Raw genomic sequence first — 20,360 nt, 5'->3', positions numbered from 1 at the left:
TGGTTCTTGAGAAGAAGATTTTTAAAGATTTTCCCTATATATTTGTATGCAAATTTTTTATCACCTACTGTGGCACCAACCAACCCCGGGGGCCATGGTTTTAACAAACTTGAATCTGCACTGTCAGGAAGATTTCATGTAAATGTAAACTTCTTTGGCGCAATGGTTCTTGAGAAGAGGATTTTAAAAGATTTTCTCTATATAATCGTATGTAAAACTTTGATCCCCTATTGTGGCCCCACCCTACCCCTCGGGGGGAGGACAGCATTTTAAGAAAATTGAATCTGCACTATGTCAGAAAGCTTTCACACTAATGTAAACTTTTCTGGCCCAATGGTTCTTGAAAAGAAGATTCTTAAAGATTTTTCCTATATATTTGTATGTAAAAATTTTATCCCATTTTGTGGTCCCACCCAACCCCTGGGGGCCATGATTTTAACAAACTTGAATCTGCACTATTTTAGAAAGCTTTCATGTAAATGAAAACTTCTCTAGCCCAATGGTTCTTGAGAAGATTTTTAAAGATTATTCCTATATATTGGTATGTAGGACATTGATCCCATAATGTGGCCCCATCCTACCCCCAGGGGCCATGATTTTAACAACTTTGAATCTGCACTATGACAGGAAGCTTTTTGTAAATTTGTACTTTCCTAACCCAGTGGTTCTTGAGAAGACTTCCAAAGATTTTCCCTATATATTTGCATGTAAAACTTTGATCCCCTATTGTGGCCCCAACCTACCCCCGAGGTCATGATTTTAACAAACTTGAATCTGCACTATGTCAGGAAGATTTCATCCAAATTTCAGCTCTTCTGGCCCAGTGGTTCTTGAGAAGAAGATTTTTAAATGACCCCACTCTATTTTTACATATTTGTGATTACTTCTCCTTTGAAGAGAGCATGGCCCTTCATTTGAACAAACTTGAAAGCCCTTCACCCAAGGATGCCTTTTGCCAAGTTTGGTTGAAATTGGCCCAGTGGTTCTGGAGAAGAAGTTGAAAATGTAAAAAGTTTACAAACCGACGATGGACAACAGGCGATCAGAATGCTCACTTGAGCTTTCAGCACAGTTGGCCTAAAAATGAAGGGTATGGGGTATAATTTTGGGTTGATCAAATTAGCTGAAACAAAGCAATTCTTATTCTAAGCCTTACAATCTATTGTATGACATTGTAATTTCATTGTAGACAAGAAAATTATTTATGTGTGCCTTGCACTTGAAAACTATTGAAATATCTCACTTCCTTTTCAGCTAAATCCAGGTGCTCTTGAGTGATGCCCTTCATTTTCTGTTTTTGCTCTTCAATCCTTTTTGTGACTTGCTCCTCTTTTTTTCTTTCATTTTCAAAAAATTTCGATCCTAGTAAGTAGAGAAATATTTACAGGTATGCATAAAAAAATAACCTGTTTTTAAAAAAGTTGAGGTTTTTAAGTCAAACAGATTTTTTCACAATTCTTAGGTTAAACCTATAAGCTGTGATTTCAAACATCTGATAATAAAACACAAAAAATTTGATGAAGGTCAGAAAGTGATATTTAAAAAATCTCTTAATTTTCGGGCAAATTCTGAAGTCCGAAAGTCCAGAGATTTTTTTTTTTAAATAATGTATGTTCACTATGTGAGCCTAGATCCCTACCTAAGCACCGAACTCCTAACCATAGGAACATAAATTTCACAATTTTGATGGAGGCCTTCCTCTGATCATCATTATCATGCACACAATTTGGTCACTAACACACATAAATATAAACACCCATATTTTCTAGGATAGCATCATTTTTTGCTATTCTGACCCCACTTCTAAGCCCCATTTTCACTAGGAACTATAAAATTCACAAGTTCTTGTTGATCTTACCCCATATAGATAAAATAGACTAGAAAATTGACAAGTCAGAAAGGGTCCCACAGGGGTGCCTAATGGGACAAATCTTCCCAAGGAAACTCGAGTTATTGCTTGCCATAGAAAGTGCTGATGGACGGACAGGCTGATGTACAGACAGGCTGATGTACAGAGAGACAAACAGAAATCTAAAAATTAAAAGGGGTCTTTCTCTGACTAATGTGAGCATCATGTGTAAAATTTACAAAAGTCTTATATAATTTCAAGTAATTGTGCTACAGAAAGTGCTAAAATAAAGAGATTTATACCCAAGTTTTGTAGATATTTTTGTAAGTATGATTCTTATTTGTACATTGCTGAGGAATTATGAAATTAAAAAGAACAAGAGGCCCACAGGCCTTATCAGTCACTCATGTATTAATTTAAAGTACATCTATAGTAATTTTCCTGTTCTGCATATCTAAGATTAATTCTAGTATTCAGCAGAAGAATAAAGCAATACATGTTCATAAAACACAAATGCCCCTGAAAGTGCCCATACTGATGAAAGACTTTACATGATACATGACATTAACACTATATGAATATTCTGGACCCACCAGAGTCAGAACCCCAGCGTTGTGAAATTAACAATTTTGGTACATTTCTTCTACTTTTCATTAATATGCATTTATTTTTTAAACAGCATCAGAACAATGAAAGAAGTCTTATAAAATTTTGGATGAAATTTACTATATTAGCTCCTTCAAAATATACATTATTTTCAATTCAGTATCAATAGCAGTAAAGAAGATATCTAAATGTTTTACACATAAACACTATATACCAAGTTCAGCCCTGTCTCTACCCGGGGTCATGAAATTAAAAATTTTGGTTGGGGCCTTCCTTCTCTACATGACTATGCATTCAGTTTTTCTTACATGTGTGGTTGCCAGTTGTACATGTAGAGTTTTGAAAATTGGTTAATTTTTGCCACACCCCTAGGGCCCTGGGAATACAGGAGTCCTGAAATTTAAAATATTATGTCCCCTTTGTCTCCAAGATGCTTCATACCAAATTTGAAAAGAATTGGGATGGTAGTTATCAAGAAATTAAAAATGTTCAATTGTTAACAATTACATTTACTCACTATGACCATTTTGGCCCAACTCTGATCCCTGCCCTGGGATCATGGAATTTACAATTTTGGTAAAGGACTATCTGCTCCATTTAAATATCCATTTAGTTTCAATTTAGTATCAATAACATTAAAAAAGACGCTATTTATTTATGCTTACACAAAAACACTATATACTAAGTTTGGCCTCACCCTGAAGTCAGAACCTCTACCTTAGGGTGGGGGGGGGGTCATGAAATTTTGGTAGAGGTTTTCCTGCTCTACACCACTATGCATTTAATTTTTCTTAGAGATATGCGGTTGTAAAGAAGGAATATTTAAAAATTCTTCAAAAATTTAAATTTAAAATTTTTTGCTCAGCCCCTAAGGCCCATGGGGTGCAGGAGTCCTGAAAATTATACTTTTAGTCCCCATTGTCCCAAAGATGCTTCATACCACATTTGAAAAGAATTGGAATGGTAGTTATCAAGAAGTTAAAAAAGTTCAATTGTTAACAGACGATATACGACGATGGGTGACAAATTTGCTAATTTTTTGAAAGGTCACATATTAAGTGACCTAATAATACGGATGGATTTATTAATCAATTGATCAAATGTATATTTATTATTTCAAATTGAAAAGTATTTGAATTACCATTACATTTAAGTTTTTTTTATGCCAACAGGCAGTGTTGCGTACATAGTTTTACAAACTTGAAAGGTTTGCATTAATACTTGAAGGACATTTGTGGGCATTATAACACAAAAATTAGTGACTCTGACAGATTGCAAGTAGAAATAATAACAAGAGGCCCATGGGCCTAGAATCGCTCTTCTGATACACTGTAGAACAGGCAAAAATTCTCACTAACCAAGATTCATCAATTAACAAAGTTTGATGATGTTAAGTCAAATAGTACCTGAAAATTTAAATGTAACTGTCCAAAAGTAGGTCACGGTGACCTACTTTTGACGACACACTGAAGACTCAAGATGCATCAACTGACAAGTCAAATAGTATTCAAATATAGCCGTCAAATTCCAAAAGAAGGCCACAGTGACCCACTTTTTCGTCGACACACTCCAAACACTCAAGATGCATCAACTGACAAAGTTTGATAATTGAAGTCAAATAGTATCTGAAATATTCAGATATAAATGTCAAATTCCAAAAGTAGGTAACAGTGACCTACTTTTTGGTCGACACACTCTGAAGACTCAAGACCCATCAACTGACAAAGTTTGATGATTGTAAGTCAAATAGTATCTGAAATATTCAAATATGGCCGTCAAAATGCAAAAATAGGTCACGGTGACCTACTTTTTAGTCAATACACTCTGACGACTCAACATGCATCAACTGAAAAAATTTGATAATTGTAAGTCAAATAGTATCTGAAATATTAAAATATAGCCGTCAAATTCCAAAAGTAGGTCACGTTGACCTACTTTTTGGTCAAAAAACTATGAAGACTCAAGATGCATCAACTGACAAAGTTTGATGATCCTAGCTTTCATAGTGTCCAAAATATGCATCTATAATTGAAAATGTGAAATTTGAATGTCTGCAAAATTCAAAAGTAGGTCACTGTGACCTACTTTTTTTATAAATATGTTTCGAGGCCTCTAGACGCATCAACTTACAAGGTTTGATGATTCTAAACCTCTCGGTATCTGAAATAACAACCTAAAATGTATTCATAAATGATTAGCCATAAAATTCAGAAAGTAGGTCATGGTGGCATACTTTTCACATGACGCAGTTCAAGGTCCCATGATCCATCAACTGACAACTTTTGATGATCATAGGCTCAAAAGTGTCCAAGATATGCATCAAAATCCATTTAATAATAATTACCTTCGAAATTCAAAAAGTAGGTCACCATGACCTACTTTTGAGACGTGATATTAGGTCCTAAGATGCATCAACTGACTAAATTTGATGATCCTAGTCCTTATACTAAGCAAAATATCAAAGTTTTAACAAAACAAAATTTAAGGTCAACTTTGAAGTGACCTTGAGACTACACCCTTTGCCCCAGGATGATGCCTAGAACAATTTTTTATCTACAACCTATCCTCATCCTTATGCATAAGTTTGGTGATAATTTGCCCAGTGGTTCTTGAGAAGATTTTTTTGGCAACCACTACTTTTGTTTGCATTTTCCTAATTATCTCCCCTTGTTAAAGGGTCACAACCCTAATTTTAGTACAAATGAAAGCCCTTGGGCAAAGGATGCCCTGTGACAAATTTGACAACAATTGGCCAAGGGGTTCTTGAGATATAGCCCTTTTTCCAAAAAGTTGACACACACCGCACGCCAGACATATGGCCATATGATTAGCTCTTTGAGCCTTCGGCTCAGAGGAGCTAAAAACAGAGGCAGAGCATATAAAATCACAATGAATACAGCAGAAGGCAACATATTTAAGCTTCAATAATATCACAGGTGTTATCTCTTTTTAAGAAGTGATTTATCTAAAAAAGCTGCACATTTCATAATTAATTGTTGATAAATTTCAGAATGATCTGGAAATAAATTAGAAATGACATCAGAAACCGAATACAGAACTTTGTTCATGATTTAATATAAAACCCTGGAAGAGGGCTGAAAATAGGCTACACCTGCTGCCATATCCTATCTCCTTATTTCATGAATGAATATTTTTAAATAAAAAAAAAGCTCCACAAGGTGAGGCATATTAGTATCCTCCCACAAAGCAAGGCATATCCCCCCACAATGAACATCTACAAGCTTTTTCTATGAAGTTCCATAGTGACCTTGACATTTAAATCCAAAATCAATAGGCTTTTTCCTCTCTTAATAACATATACCTATGAAGTATAAAAAATGTGGCCTGCAGAGTGTCTACAGTTAGTGTTAATACTAAAGCTACTATATCCCCTCTCGGAATGAATTGCAAGAGGATAATTAAAACCAGCCTGTTAAATATATATAAGTAGCTTCACATCAAATTTGATAAAATGTGGCACATGTTCAAAAAGTTAACACCCTCAGCAGTTCAAGTATACTACATGCATCATTCAAAATACATGTACCTTTGGATGCCTCAAATATTATCTGGTTAATTCGTTCTTTGTCGAATCCTGTCATGCCTGCTTTGTTGTCGTTCAGAAGCATCCTGGACATTAATGCCTCATTTGATTTTGTATAATTCTTTGCTGTATCTTTAGTGTTTGGCAAATCTGAAAAAAAAAAATTCAAAAAATTAGTGTCTTAATCAAAATTTGGCTATTAAAAGAAAGAATCTATCATTAAACTTCCTTACAGAGACCACAGCTTGCTCAATAGACTAACGTGAGGGGGAAAAAAATAAACTCACAGAGAAACCATGTGATTACATGTATCACTGATGCATCTAACCAAATAGTAATATCTTTACCTGACACAGACTGGCCACTGCCATCTGGGCAGCTCTTGCTACAGAGCTCTTTTGTTCCAGAGGTAAAATTACTATCCCAGTTAATGGCCATCCAGTCCTCTTCATCCTCATTGTCTGTGGATTCAGGAGTAGTGTCCATTCTGAGTTATCTTCTTTTCTTAGGAATAAAATTGTGAAGAAGGTGACAGTCATTTATTATACATAAATGTATTCATCATTATCTGTTGATGACCAGATATTGCTGTATTTAAGGTTGATGATCTGGGAAGAAAGATCAGGCCTTGAGGTTATAAACCTTCTACCATACTCATACCTCCGAGTATGTGCTCCGCTAAGGACTGTTCTCAACAGTCAGAATTTGATACTGTTTGAAGTACACTCAAGCACTGGTATTGGAAATCTGCAGACTTTCAAGGTAAGAATGCTTTTTGCCGGTAAACATCAAACAATATATCAAGGCCTCCTTCATGTAAGGTACATGTTTATATACTAAGGGTGCAGCAATTAACTGTTAGACAGTATATCACAGTGATATTAAGCTATGGTTTGATTTGTAATACTTTTCACTATACCACAGTTTGGTATTCTTGGTCCAGATTAATTTGAATCGTCCGATTGACTTTAAAATTATGTTGTAACAAGAGTACCGTAAATGGTACATAATATGTCTGTGAAAATGCTTACATAGGGTGTTTTTTTTAAGCCATAATTTGACAAACCAAGAGTTCTGTGTAAAATATTTCCCCTAATTCGACCAAGTTCAATAACCTGTAAATAGTCAAAATGTCAAAGAAAATTAAAATTTGTTGAGAATCAAAATCCTTGCACTATGCATCTTCAAGTTATTCTCGAATACCCTAGTTTTTAAACTGTGAGAGGAGTTAGTCTATGCAATACTTCCTCAAAACTTACTAAGTTCAACAACCTGTAATTTTCTCAAAAATTGAAGAAAACCAAAATCCTTGCCAATGCACATCTTCCATACCCATACAAATACTCTGTAAAATAAGAAGGTCCTCACTTGAAAAACATAATCGGGTTGCACTGAGACCGAGGTCATACAAAGATAGAGACTGACGTGAGTAGCTGCAATAATGTAGCCCTATCCGAATTTTTTATTTTGACGTTTTCTCTCTCCCCCCCCCCCCCCCCCCCCCCCCCATCGGAGTGGGCTACATTAATTATTGTAGCTAGACATGAGTAAATAGTTTATTTTAAAATATTAAATCGCGTCATGAATGACTTTCAGTATTATAAGTAAAAGATAGTAATTAAATTACACAAATATGCAACTCTTATGAAAATTTTATTAATGAATTTGCTATAAATTTGGCATACTAGATCTACAGGGTTTGTCACAATCAGTCGTCACATTATCAAAATAAATTTTGAGTAATTTTCGGGCAACCGATAATTTGAAAGTTAATGTCTATCCCTGGGCCTAACAAATTATTACATGTTTGATACCTTTTCGCCTAAGTTGTGAATCAGTTCGATTTCCCGCAAATTCCACTTTCTCTTTGTAACTTGTTAACTCGTTCGTATGTAAGTCGCTGAGTTTGTTTGTTTGTAGAATGACGTTCCATTCATTCAAGCATATTTGGCATGAATGTAATGGGTTAATGCCATAAATATTGTCATAAACATTGACCTATGCATGGCACTTAAGGTTGTTAGCATTGAGGATTGTTCATATGTGACTGACTTTCGTTCAAGATCTGACTAAAGTCCACCTCCTGGGACAGATACCTTAATTGACAGTTCATCAGTTGACGCGACGACTATCTGGAGTGCTCCAGTCGGGTAAATATGATTTATAAATCACATCCACCGGTGCTTGGGTCATAACATATGAATACACATCTAACCTTATACATATATGTAATTACTATATACATATGTGAGGTTAGATGTGTATTCATATGTTGTGACCCAAGCACCTGTGATCACATTTAATTCATTACTAAAAGTGTGTACAAGACTCTTTTACAATGATGTTGACAGAGGTGTACTGTAAGTGAAACTTGCATTATCTCGCTGAGATTCGTTGAGGCTGGATATTTGGACTGACACCTCTTCTGAGGATATCCTGGTGATGTTGTTGGTCGGTTTTCTGAGGACAGTGTTTTTTAAGATTGGCACGCATGTCTAAGGTGTTTGCGCTCTCATGTAGATCTTCGTTGGAGGTTTTGGTAGGCCAGAATATCTTCAAGATTTTTCTCATGCAACCATTGTGGAAACTTGTTTGTTGATATCCCTCTTTGTCATCCTCCAACATTCCGCACCATGATACAACAGTACTGTCAGAACACAACTGTTTAATATAACCTTATCTTGGTGTTCCTGCTTACGCTGTTAGACTTCCAGATGTTCTCAAGGTTTACGAAGGTGCCTCTTGCTTTACTTAACCTGCCTTGATGTCTTCTCCAGCTCCACCATTTGTTGTCACAATGCTTCCCAGATATGAAAAGGCTCTTGCACTTGCCAGGTTTCTAGCTCACCTGAGCTGTAGGCTCAAGTGAGCTTTTTTGATCAAAATTTGTCCGTTGTCCATCGTTGTTGTTGGCATCGTCGTAAACTTTTCACATTTTCATTTTCTTCTCCAGAACCACTGGGCCAATTTCAATCAAACTTAAATTGGCACAATTTGCATCCTTGGGTAAAGGGTATTCAATTAAGTTTGTTAGGTCTTGCAATTGGTTGTCGTCCGTCATTGTGCGTCGTGTGATGTGCGTTAACAATTGATGATGCAGGTAGTCCATTACCAAAATTATAAATACCTAGGGGGTAAGGGTTTGGTTTCAGGGTGGTTCCAAAATAATTATAATGATTTGAAGGTTTGAAGGACTTAGTTTGCTGATACCGTATAAAATCTAAATGCATATTTAGGAAAAACAGAAAAGGATGTACAAAAAAAAGGGGGTTAATTTTGCAACCCCAGAGTTTTGACTCAAGAATGAGTGCAAATTAGTCATGTTGTTTAATGTTAATGCATGTATTATATTATGTAAAGGTTTTCATCAGTGTATGCACTTTTGAGGGCATTGAAGTTTTAAAAACACATCTTGTTCTATATTGTTGCTGAATATTAGAATTTAGCTTAGATATTCAAAACAGGAAATACATTTCATAACCCTTGGGACTAGTGATACTTTTAACTTGTAATCAGGTGACCAATAAGGCTTGTGGGCCTCTTGTTCAAATGAAGGGCCATGCCCCCTTCTAAGGGGAGACAATCACAAAAATGTTAAGAAAAGGGTTGGGTCATTTAAAAATCTTCTCAAGAACCACTGGGCCAGAAGAGCTGAAATTTACATGAAAGCTTCCAGACATATTGCAGATTCAAGTTTGTTAAATCCATGACCCCGGGAGGAAGGTTGGGGCCACAATAGGGGATCAAAGTTTTACATACAAATATATAGGGAAAATCTTCTCAAGAACCATGCACTGTGCCAGGAAAGTACAAATTTATGTGAAAGCTTCCTGACATAGTACAGAATCAAGTTTGTTAAAATCATGGCCCTCAGGGGTAGATGGGGCCACAATAGGGGATCAAAGTTTAACATACAAATATATAGGGAACATCTCTAAAGAATTTCTCAAGAACCACTGGGCCAGGAAAATACAAATTTACATGAAAGCTTCCTGACATAGTGCAAATTCAAGTTTGTTAAAGTCATGGCCCCTAGGGGTAGGATGGGGCCAAAATTTTACATACAAATATATAGGGAAATTCTTTAAAAATCTTGTTCTGAAGAATCACCGGGCCAGAAAGGTTTACATTTACACAAAAGCTTCCTGACATAGTGCAGATTCAAGTTTGTTAAAATTATGCTCCCAGGGGAAGGGTTGGGTCACAATAGGGGATCAAAATTTTACATACAAATATATAGGAAAAATCTTTTAAAAGATTCTCAAGAACTATTGGGTCAGGAAAGTACAAATTTACATGAAAGCCAAAGAATTTTACATTTACATGAAAGCTTCCGGACATAGTGCAGATTCAAGTTTGTCAAAATCATGGTCCCAGGGGGTAAGTTGGGGCTACAACTGGGATAAAAAATTTACATGCAAATGTATAAGGAAAATATTTAAATATGGGTCAATGTAACTCAGATGAGTGACAATCAGACATGACCCATGGGCCTCTTGTTTCTCATCTAGTTGCATCCCTTTTGGATGCTTTGTGTTCAGTGACATTACCTTAAAGTTTTCTTCACATAAATCTTTAGACCGATTTAGCTAGCTTTGGATTGTAACTTCGAAGTCTCGCTCTGCATGTATTTCAAGATGAGACAGTAGCGCAAGGTCATCTGCGTAGTCAAGATCTTCAAGACTGGAAAAGAGGGTCCACCTAATGCTTGTATTGTCTCCACTTAGGGTTGATTTCATTTCCCAGTTCACGGCTGTTATAATAACAAGGATGACATCATACAACCTTGTCTAACTCCAGATTTCAAACATCTTCGCTAGCCAATGTTTTACGATCCGATTCGCTTGAGTGGAGCGGGTCGTAAACCCTTGGCTAGCGAAGATGGATTTCAAAATGAAATTGGTATCTGATGTTTTGCCAATTATACATTTGAATTCGGAGTAGAAAGCTTTGATCAAATCTACGATCTTAGTGTCGTAAGATCTCTATGGATGCTGTCAAAGGCCTTCTCAAAATTTATGAAGTTAATAATAAACTGCCTTTGCCATTCTGTGCATTGCTGTAGGTAGAGTACCACAGACCTATGCTTAGCGCTTACGGCCATAGTAGTGAAGGTTCTTTAACGTGCTAACACCTGCTGCGACACGGGACCTCCGTTTCTATGTCATATCCGAAAGACCCATGATTCCCACTTCTAAATGCCGAGCGTTTGGCCCGGCCATGGCACGAGCGGGGCTCGAACTCGCGACCCCCTGGTCACGAAGCGAACACTATAGATACAGATAAATATAAATAAGAAAATGTCGTTCTTTGATTTGTTAAACAGGAGATGATGGTCGCAAACATTTCAAAAAATGGCATAACACGGTTAATGCATATGGACATTTTCACTAGCCAAGGGTTTTTGGTCCACTCCGCTCCCCATAAACCCTTGGCTAGTAAGATCTTACTTTGAAGTCGTGGATCGCTCATTCGAGGATTTGAGATTCAAACCACGTATTCATAACAAAGAAAGAAATACGCACGTTAACTCTGGATTCCCGCATAAAGAAATACGCACGTTAACTCTGGATTCCCGCATACGTTTTCAACTCATATATAGTTACAGACCTAAGGCGTTAAAACAGGTAGTGACAGTTCCATCACCAAACGCTTGGCATCAGGTGTGAATGTCACGGGTCCTCGGAGATGACCTTAAAAGCAGATGTCCCGTGTCACAGTAGGTGAGACACGCTAAAGAACCCTCACTGCTCAATGTCCGTAAGCGCCGAGCATTGGCCTAAATTTAAAGCCCTTCACCGGTCTTGGTGGCGTCTCCATATGAGTGAAAAATTCTCGAGAGGGACGTTAAACAAGATACAATTAATCATTAATTTTAGAATATAAAGACAGTAGAATTTTTGCATAATCATCACTATTTACGTTTGAACTCACATGAGCTTCATTTACTTATTTTTGCAGAATTGGGTGAAAAATGTCCGAAGATTTCCTTAAACAATTACGTACTGGCAACACCGAAGACCTCAGAACCAACCCTGACCCTAGAGAGCTCCCTCGGGAATTAGACATTGAAAAATTCAATAATGGGCGCAAATTCTTTCAAGATAATGTTTTCATGTGTGTTATAGGAATGGCTTGCTCACTTATTGCAGGATTCAGTGTTGCTAACCTACTGGAACCATTAGTTTTCACAAACAAATCAAACACACCCGAGAAATCGCTAAAACGTTACTTGGAAACAATACGACACGTGGCTCTTTGGCATTATGGTGATATATGGGACCCTCTGTCCTCAAGTAGAAAATCAATTACGAAAGTTTACAATCTACACACACATGCTAGAGACAGCATGATGAAGGAGGACAGAAGTATCAGAAGGTTTACTCAGTATGACATGAGTCTTGTACAAGCTGGTTTCATTGGGTTTATAATTATGTACCCGGACAAACTTGGTCTGCAGGGGTCTAAATCTCAACTAAACGACTTTGTTTACTTTTGGAGGTGGATTGGCAACTTCTTGGGTATCCAGGATGGGAACAATATTTGTATTAATGGATTTGGTGATGCGTATGTTATATGCAAACAAGTTGAAAACGAAATAGTTTACCCCGCGCTTTTTAATCCACCAAAAGACTTCTACTCCATAGCAAAGGCGTTTACAGATGGACTTGCGCTGTTGACAAGTATTAATTTGATCACACCGGAATCTGCCATAAGTTTTTCTCTGGATATGGCTTATAAGAAGAGAATACACAATGTTAACTTCCTGGACAAATGTCGTATTTTCTGTTTAAAGGCAATGGTTTTTCTTGTAAAACATTTACCTTGGTTCCGAAGAATGGTAAACAGACACACTGAATCCTTAATCGTACCAAAGAGTTTTATTTTTTGATTTTGAAAACACTTACATAAAAGCGCTTTTTCGTAACATACCAATAGGAACTAATAAATAATTATAACTAATGTTGTTATACAAATCATTCTTGAATTAAATGGGTTATACATGTATTTTTGTTCTTCAGTACATAAGTGTCCTAGAAGTTATTCTGTATGACTTCATATTATACAATTATTGACATTCTTGAGGCCAATACGATATTTAGCTACCTGAAATTTACAATGTTAACCAAGCCTTGATACTTTGGGGGGAAAATTGGTTGATCGAGAAAATATCAATAATTATTTTATCATGACTAAATAATTTAAGATCTCGAAGCTGGCGAATAGAGCTTGAGAAACGATACTTGGTCGGCCACCTTTGTTTACAGCTAAAGTGCAAGTCCTAGTTGAAAGTAATCAGAGACGCAAGTTTTTATTGGACGACCATAGAATAAATCTTATCAATTTGGGAATTCACATTTTAGTTTGGTCTGATTTTTTTGGGGGGGGAGGGGGAATCTTATATTCAGGTAGAGGGCACGTGTAGATGAATGAAAAGGTTAAAATAACAAATGGCTACCAATCTCATAACTCCTACAAGGAATACAAATTTATGAGTTAGGCAAAGACGGACCCCGGGATATACCAGAGGGTGCGTCAGGTGCCCAGGAGGAGTGAGCATCGACCGGTGACACCCGCCGTGAGCCCTATATCCTGATCAGGCAAACGGGGCAATCCGTAGTCAAAATCAGCATGTAAAGAACGGTCTAACAATTGGTATAAAACACATAAGACAGCATTTCATCCAATGACAGGTTGTATTGGCGAACTAGATCGTCATAACGACCATAGAATTTGCAAAATGCTAATTTTAAACGAGACTGTTGAAACCCCTGTAAAATCAACTTGTTCGTCAGTGGCCTGCCTCGATTTCAAATCTGATCATACGCAGAACAAGCTCTTACATATGGAATCATTTGAGAGATATAACATCATATGCAGGTAATGATGGAATATTGCTACATAAATATGGGAAGTTGACGATGGAGAAGCTGAAGTCATTCAGTTTGTCACAAAGTTGAGTTGTTAGTTTGCCGTTAACATCTATCTTCAATAAGATATCATTGCCGCCGTGGTCTAGAGGTAGAGCGTTCGCCCCGCAAGCGGAAGGTCTGGGTTCGAATCCCGGCCAGGACCGACTTAAGGCGTTAAAACAGGTAGTGGCAGTTCCATTACCAAACACTCGTCATCAGCTGTGAATATCACGGGTCCTCGGAGATGACCTTAAAAATGGACGTCCCGTGTCACAGTAGATATGGCACGCTAAAGAACCGTCACTGCTCTATGGCCGTAAGCGCCGAGCATAGGCCTAAATTTGAAGCCCTTCAGCGGTCTTGGTGACGTCTTCATATGAGTGAAAAATTCTCGATAGGGACGTTAAGCATGATACAATCAATCATTAAGATATCAAAGTACGAAGCAGATGTGGAAGACTCTGCTGTTTTGTGGTTGTTGGTTTTTTTTGGGTGGGGGGGGGGGTTGTTGTTGTTGTTGTTTTAAGTTCACTGGGATATATCGAATTGACATATGAATGAAAATGATAAAACGTCATCGATATATCTCAAAGCCGAGTTCAAGCCCACAGCAAGAGATTTTTTCTTCTCATGTAAATGTTTTTGAATAAGTTCTGCCTCATAAGAATATAAACACAGGTCAGCTAGCAAAGGAGTATAATTCGTGTCCATGGGAATTCCAACAGACTGTTGGAAGACCTGATCACCAAAGACCACGAGGATACTGTCAATGAGGAACTCCAGCATCTTTTTAATATCAACTTCAGAGTACTTGTGCGTAGAATTAGAATGGTGTTGAACAAAGTATTTCTTTGAATGACTGATAAGTAGGTATGGATACTTCCTTTTTTGTTGAAGCAACTGTCTATGATGTCAAAAAGTCTAGCCTTTAATTCATCGTGAGGAATTGTCGTGTAAAATATTAAAAAGTCATATGTTTTGATATTGTTGATTTGAGAAAAGCTTTGTGATTTCAAACTTGCTAAAAGTTCTTTCGAATTTTTAAGAATCCACATTTGATTTACACAATTTCTAGCATATGTTGTGGCACAATACGTTTGACATTTCTCTTTGAAAGCTGTTACTATTTTCGTGAGTAGTAACGACAGGGGCTTAATTGGTAGACCATTTACTGGATCCAGCAATGTACCTGGGGTATCTTTGTAAGGCTTTTTGTGAAGTTTAGGGATCTAGTATGGGTATGGTATATAACGTTATATTTCTGAAATTTTGTTGAATCTTGGTCAATCAGAAAACGAGAAGTTGCTTGTACATATAATAAAATTCTTTACATGTGTAAATGAAAGGAAATGGTATATACGGCCGCATCAAACCCGAGACGTAAACATAGGCTGATAGGTACCGACCGATTGCTCCTTCGCCAAACGCTCGGCATTTAGAAGTGAGAATCACGGGTCTTTCAAATATGACCTTTAAAACGGAGGTCCCGTGTCGCGACAACCAGTGGCCCGTTAAAGGACCCGAAAGTGCTAACCATAGGTCTTAATTTGTGGCACTTCACCTTCAAATGGTGACGTCTCAATATGAGTGAAAAATTCTCGACGGGACGTAGAACAAACACTGATAATTAGTTAACGCATTTATTCTGTGATGGTAAACGTTGTCTGGGCGCTGTCGTAAACCTGGCTGTGTGGGTGTTTGCTTCCACACTCTCCATTACACACAACTGAAAATATATTGATACCTTACATCATTTATCATACTAATTAAAATTGTACGAATGCAGACACGTATTTGTGACTAAATAACTGATTCCAGAACATAGATAACGCATGCTTTAATCATGGTAATATAGGGCATATACCGGTTTCCACAATCTTGCTTTTGTGGCTATTTATAAACCATAAAGTATCGTACTTACATATTTTGACGGTGTAGTTTCCCGGCAGCCACTGTTCACAGGGTCCTTGTGTCGGATCACAGTCCGGATCTGGCTCAGCCTTCAGGTTGAATTGTTTAGAGTAATTTCCGGCTGGTTGCATTTCGGCGATGAATCCTCCCTCTGTACCCACAAACAATTGAAATGTACATGCTGGTATCTACACATGTTTTATACACGCAGGGAATTGTTTTTACATGCAATAAATGAATTTTGTTTTAAATTATCTGGATCATAAACACAAACAGCTGTTCTAAAGTTGACTTTAGATACTAGTAAAAATTAAAAAACAATACATGGTTCTAGGTGCTTTACGTACGAACTGGCAGATGGTCAACGGTCTCGCACTCTAAAATGAGTTCACCAGTTCCTGTGCCATTTTTCGACTCGAACTCGAGGTCCAGCGTGAAAGCACCTTGAAATATAGCGCAAGATTAAAGTCTTTGTAAAATGAATGTCCGCCTGTTGAATTACTTGAATTAAACTATTTGCTGTTTAAGTTGACAGGATGGTCGACTTATTTTATGGCAAACAACCATACCTTGTGGTCCTGATTTTGGGTCGACGGAAAATGATGTAATGTGAGCATCGCCGTCATCCTTGATTGGACAAACTTTAAGTAACTCGCACAAGTAGATTGGGTCAAGATCAGCTCTGAAGTATGTAAAAAAAGACACAAATCATTGTAAACTACTAGTTATACATGCAGCACGTCTGGAATCTAAAGATTTTTATGTCAATGAGTACGGGTAGACGGGACATTGATCACGTGATTGAAAGAGTAGTGACTGTCAAACTTCCGCCAGAGGTCGTTTGCACACAAACCAACTGCGGAGACGCAGAGGACTATGGTTAGTATGTTCGCTTTACTAGCTATGACATCATAGAGTAGTCTGTAGTATTGGGTAAAATGTGAAACTTAACCTGAGCTAATAAAAGAATCGGTTTTTTAAAAAGTTTGTTTTCTTTTGTTTATATGTGTCCGTAATAATAGTGAAAATGAGATTTTACGTAGTCAACAATATTATTGACTAAAGTTTTGCCTAAACAAAGAACTGGGAAAGTATGGAAAGAGCGTCCATTTCCTCTAATTTGGGATAATTTTAGACAGAATTTAATCTAATAGGGTAGGTTTAACGGGACCATGGTCATAGGCGTAGCTTGGGTTCGAATATTACCGAGGCAGGGGGGGGGGGGGGGGGCGCAGCCCCCCAGAAGCTATCGACATTTTAACAACGTAAAAGGTGTTGTTGTTTTTTTTACCGAGGCAGCTGCCTCGGTTGCCTCAATGGAAACTACGCCACTGATGGTGTAATATGTTCAAAAGTTTTCACTGGGTTTTTTATCAGGGGAGGTAACTCCTCCATGCTCATAAGTCCCTGCAATGATGAGAACCCCAAAATGATTTAGATATATTTTGTATTGAGGGTCCCCTATCGTAAGATTTTATCAAATATGAGAACAAAATCATTGACATATATATTTTTTCACGCCACTGTCTTCCCTGTCCGTGGGGACCCGGGTTAGAATGGGTCCCCACGGACAGGGAAGACAGTGTCATAAATGGGACAGTCCTTCGGATGAGACTGCAAAAAGTGTGGCACGATAAAGATCCCTCCCTGCTTAAAGTCCGTAAGCGCTGAGCATAGGCCTAAATTTTGTAACCCTTCACCGGCGATGGTGACGTCTCCATATGAGTGAAATATTCTCGAGAGGGACGTTACACAATATACAATCAATCAATCAAGGTTCATCAACTTCAATGTTTTTAAAATGGCTAATTTGAGTTCATTACAGTGTTTTTAATTTTCTATTAAGATATTTAGTAAAGAATTGTAGACTTCTGAATAATGTCTTATGATTACTCCTGAACAAGTTTGACGAATTCCTCTACTCCAACAACATCACACAAAATGTTGCAGACGGCACCAAGGGCTTGGCTTCCTGTTTTCTGGGCCAGTGCGTTACAAAGAGCACCGCAGGTGCCAACAACACCAGATTCTAAAAATATTGAAGTGCAACCATTAAATAAAATAATATCACAATATTTAACATTTTGGAGGAAGTATATATATGTATATGTTACTGTTCTCTCATATCAGAAGATTTTTCTTCGATGACTTACGAAGGATGATGTTCAGGAGAGTATCGATGGCCTGGCCGGTGAAATCGATACAGGTAGGGCATAGATCGACACCGACTTTAGTCGCCTGGGACGAGACACGGGTTACTTGACGGAAATATGACACTCTCTCCTTGTTCACAGGCGTGCCGTTATATAGGCTCACCGCCAAAGCCTCCGACAGCAAAAGACCACAAATCACAAACGCCGTAGCCTACCGTGGAGAAAGGTCCAGTTATACGTTTGATTTTTTGGTTAAAGTTGTCATATTCTATAATACAAGTAATATCTACGCCTTCAAGTGCATGAAAATTACAGGGGGCAACTTGCATTGCTGACAGGAGTCATGGGGACTAGATGCATGTAATATGTACGATATACATATACCCATCGTTCCCTCTCAGTATAGGATACTAGGGAGTATTTCATAGATACCTACGTTTAGTTCATATATGGGGTTGTGGATACATCACATTTTATGAAACATATCGTATTATAGATATATACACGTCCAGCTTCTGTTTGTGCAAACAATACATTGAAAGCAAATACGTAAGCTGCGCAGTTTTCTAAAGCCACCTCGGTGTGACGTCATAGTTGTTCCAGACCACGTTGCATCCTGCATGATATTGATTTCATGCCAGGGGAAAGAAAAGTGTTTTTGTACAATAATTTCAGTTTTTCTTGGAAATTGCCCTGCTCTTCTTTATTTACCCATAAAGTGTAAATTATTTTCGGGTGTTATCTTTCTGATGGGATGTAATCAAAAGCAGCCAGTATATGGCAAAGCCCTTGACTATTGATTCGTAAAATAAGATATCTCTTTATATAAGAGAGATATATCTTTACACTGGAGAGATATCTCTGTAAGTTAGAGATATATCTTTTTACGCTAGGGAGATATCTCTTTAAACAAGAGATATATTGGAAAGAGATATCTCTTTCTCTTTGAGAGATATATATTTTTCAACGATTAAAGAGATATCTCTTATACTTTGAGAGATATATCTCTAGGAATTCTTAAAGATATATTTCTTTAAGTGAAGGCGATATCTCTCAAAGTAAAAGAGATATCTTCCAGAGTAAAAGAGATATTTCTCAAAGTGAAAGAGATATCTCTCAAAGTGAAAGAGATATCTCTCAAAGTAAAAGAGATATCTCTAAGTGAAAGAGATATCTCTCTAAGTGTAAGAGATATCTCTAAAAGTAAAAGATATCTCTAAGTGAAAGAGATATATCTTTTTAGAGAGATGTCTCTTTTAAAAATCAAGAGATCCTATTTTTCGAATAAATAGTAAAAGGGCTTGCCATATTAGTAAGATATTAGTTTCACGGTGAATTGATAAACGCTCTGTAACTAATGTTATTAAGATTTGCTGTTTATGAGAGGAAATTAAGATTCGAGCAGTTTTTATGTACAGTGTACTTATTTTAACATTAGTGGACTGTAATTCAAAACCGCATGTTTTATTTTGCCATTCCTACAAATTCGAAATTTTGAACATGATATCTGGTCGCTGCATTGGCTCTGTTAGTAGACCACTCTCTGTGAGTGACTGTGGGTTTTAGCCCTAGCCATCAAATACATGTCAACTGTTTCATTGCAAAGTAATCTCCATGTCAGACAATGAATATTCTCATGTGAGAGTGGAAAAACGCGTTTCCTGAGAAGCCGAAGTCTTATATGTTATATACGGTAGGCATGGCACGGCGTAAAGAACTGTAGCTGCGATTCACTATATTTGTAGTGGTCGCAGTACAGGTGCATGTAGCATAAAAATGGCATAAATTACAAAACGATCTTTAAATGGAATACAAAATAAATACTAATGTACATCATTGTAACTTATTATTTCAGCGTGCTATACAGTACCTTCATTGTGGAAACTTGCGTGAGATTGTACAGCTGGAATGAATGTAGACTGGTCACAGGTAAAACTCGTTTAAAGACAGAGTCTATGGCGCACTGATAGGGAACTAAATTAGTTTGTATGGTGATCAAACTCTTATTTTCAAAAATACAATACCCCGAATTGTACAAAGGGCCGTAAGCGCCGAGCATAGGCCTAAATTTTGCAGCCCTTCACCAGCAATGATGATGTCTCCTTATGAATGAAAGATTCTCGAGAGGGACGTTAAACAATATTCAATCAATCAATCGGTTACATTTCAATGTACAGTATATGATGAAACTACTTATAAAACATTTTGAAATTAGCATAAACTCAAATGAATGAAGACATCTTTAATTATTTGAATATATCATCAATTCATTTGATGCGCGCAACAATTCAATTAAAGATCTCTTCAAATGCATGTACATGTAATTAAAGATCTTCATTTCTGAATTATTGCGCACATTAATTAAATTGTTGATAGATAGCATT

The 20,360-nt window shown here is 37.2% G+C and overlaps 3 protein-coding genes across 4 annotated transcripts in view; 1 reads left to right on the top strand and 2 right to left on the bottom strand.

Moving 5' to 3' along the window:
* The window catches only part of LOC125650265 (DNA polymerase kappa-like), a 30,070-nt gene extending 22,177 nt beyond the window's left edge, over positions 1–7,893 (bottom strand). The window contains exons 1-4 of one of the 2 annotated variants that reach the window (XM_056164586.1): positions 7,814–7,893; positions 6,347–6,503; positions 6,003–6,149; positions 1,244–1,362 (exon numbers count right to left, since the gene is read on the bottom strand). In XM_056164586.1, the coding sequence (XP_056020561.1) occupies positions 1,244–1,362; positions 6,003–6,149; positions 6,347–6,485 (405 nt within the window). In that variant the 5' untranslated portion in view covers positions 6,486–6,503; positions 7,814–7,893. The remainder of the gene's footprint in view (positions 1–1,243; positions 1,363–6,002; positions 6,150–6,346; positions 6,504–7,813) is intronic. The other variant, XM_056164587.1, reaches the window with a different exon arrangement.
* LOC125650273 (uncharacterized) lies at positions 7,879–13,007 on the top strand. Its single transcript, XM_048878424.2, has 2 exons — positions 7,879–8,149; positions 11,961–13,007. The coding sequence occupies exon 2, from the start codon at positions 11,974–11,976 to the stop codon at positions 12,889–12,891; it is 918 nt and encodes a 305-aa protein (XP_048734381.1). The 5' UTR covers positions 7,879–8,149; positions 11,961–11,973; the 3' UTR covers positions 12,892–13,007.
* A 2,531-nt stretch (positions 13,008–15,538) lies between these two features.
* LOC125650274 (countin-1-like) lies at positions 15,539–19,946 on the bottom strand. The gene is made up of 7 exons (XM_048878425.2): positions 19,847–19,946; positions 17,977–18,187; positions 17,717–17,852; positions 16,393–16,505; positions 16,171–16,266; positions 15,834–15,974; positions 15,539–15,638 (listed from the first exon to the last, which is right to left on the bottom strand). The coding sequence occupies exons 1-7, from the start codon at positions 19,850–19,852 to the stop codon at positions 15,553–15,555; spliced, it is 789 nt and encodes a 262-aa protein (XP_048734382.1). The 5' UTR covers positions 19,853–19,946; the 3' UTR covers positions 15,539–15,552.
* Between the last annotated feature and the right edge of the window lie 414 nt (positions 19,947–20,360).

This window comes from Ostrea edulis, chromosome 5 (genome assembly GCF_947568905.1).
Source record: "Ostrea edulis chromosome 5, xbOstEdul1.1, whole genome shotgun sequence".
NCBI classification, from domain to species: Eukaryota; Metazoa; Mollusca; class Bivalvia; order Ostreida; family Ostreidae; genus Ostrea; species Ostrea edulis.
The sequence above is the reverse complement of the archived record's forward strand: the minus strand, read 5'-3'. Positions and strand labels throughout refer to the sequence as shown.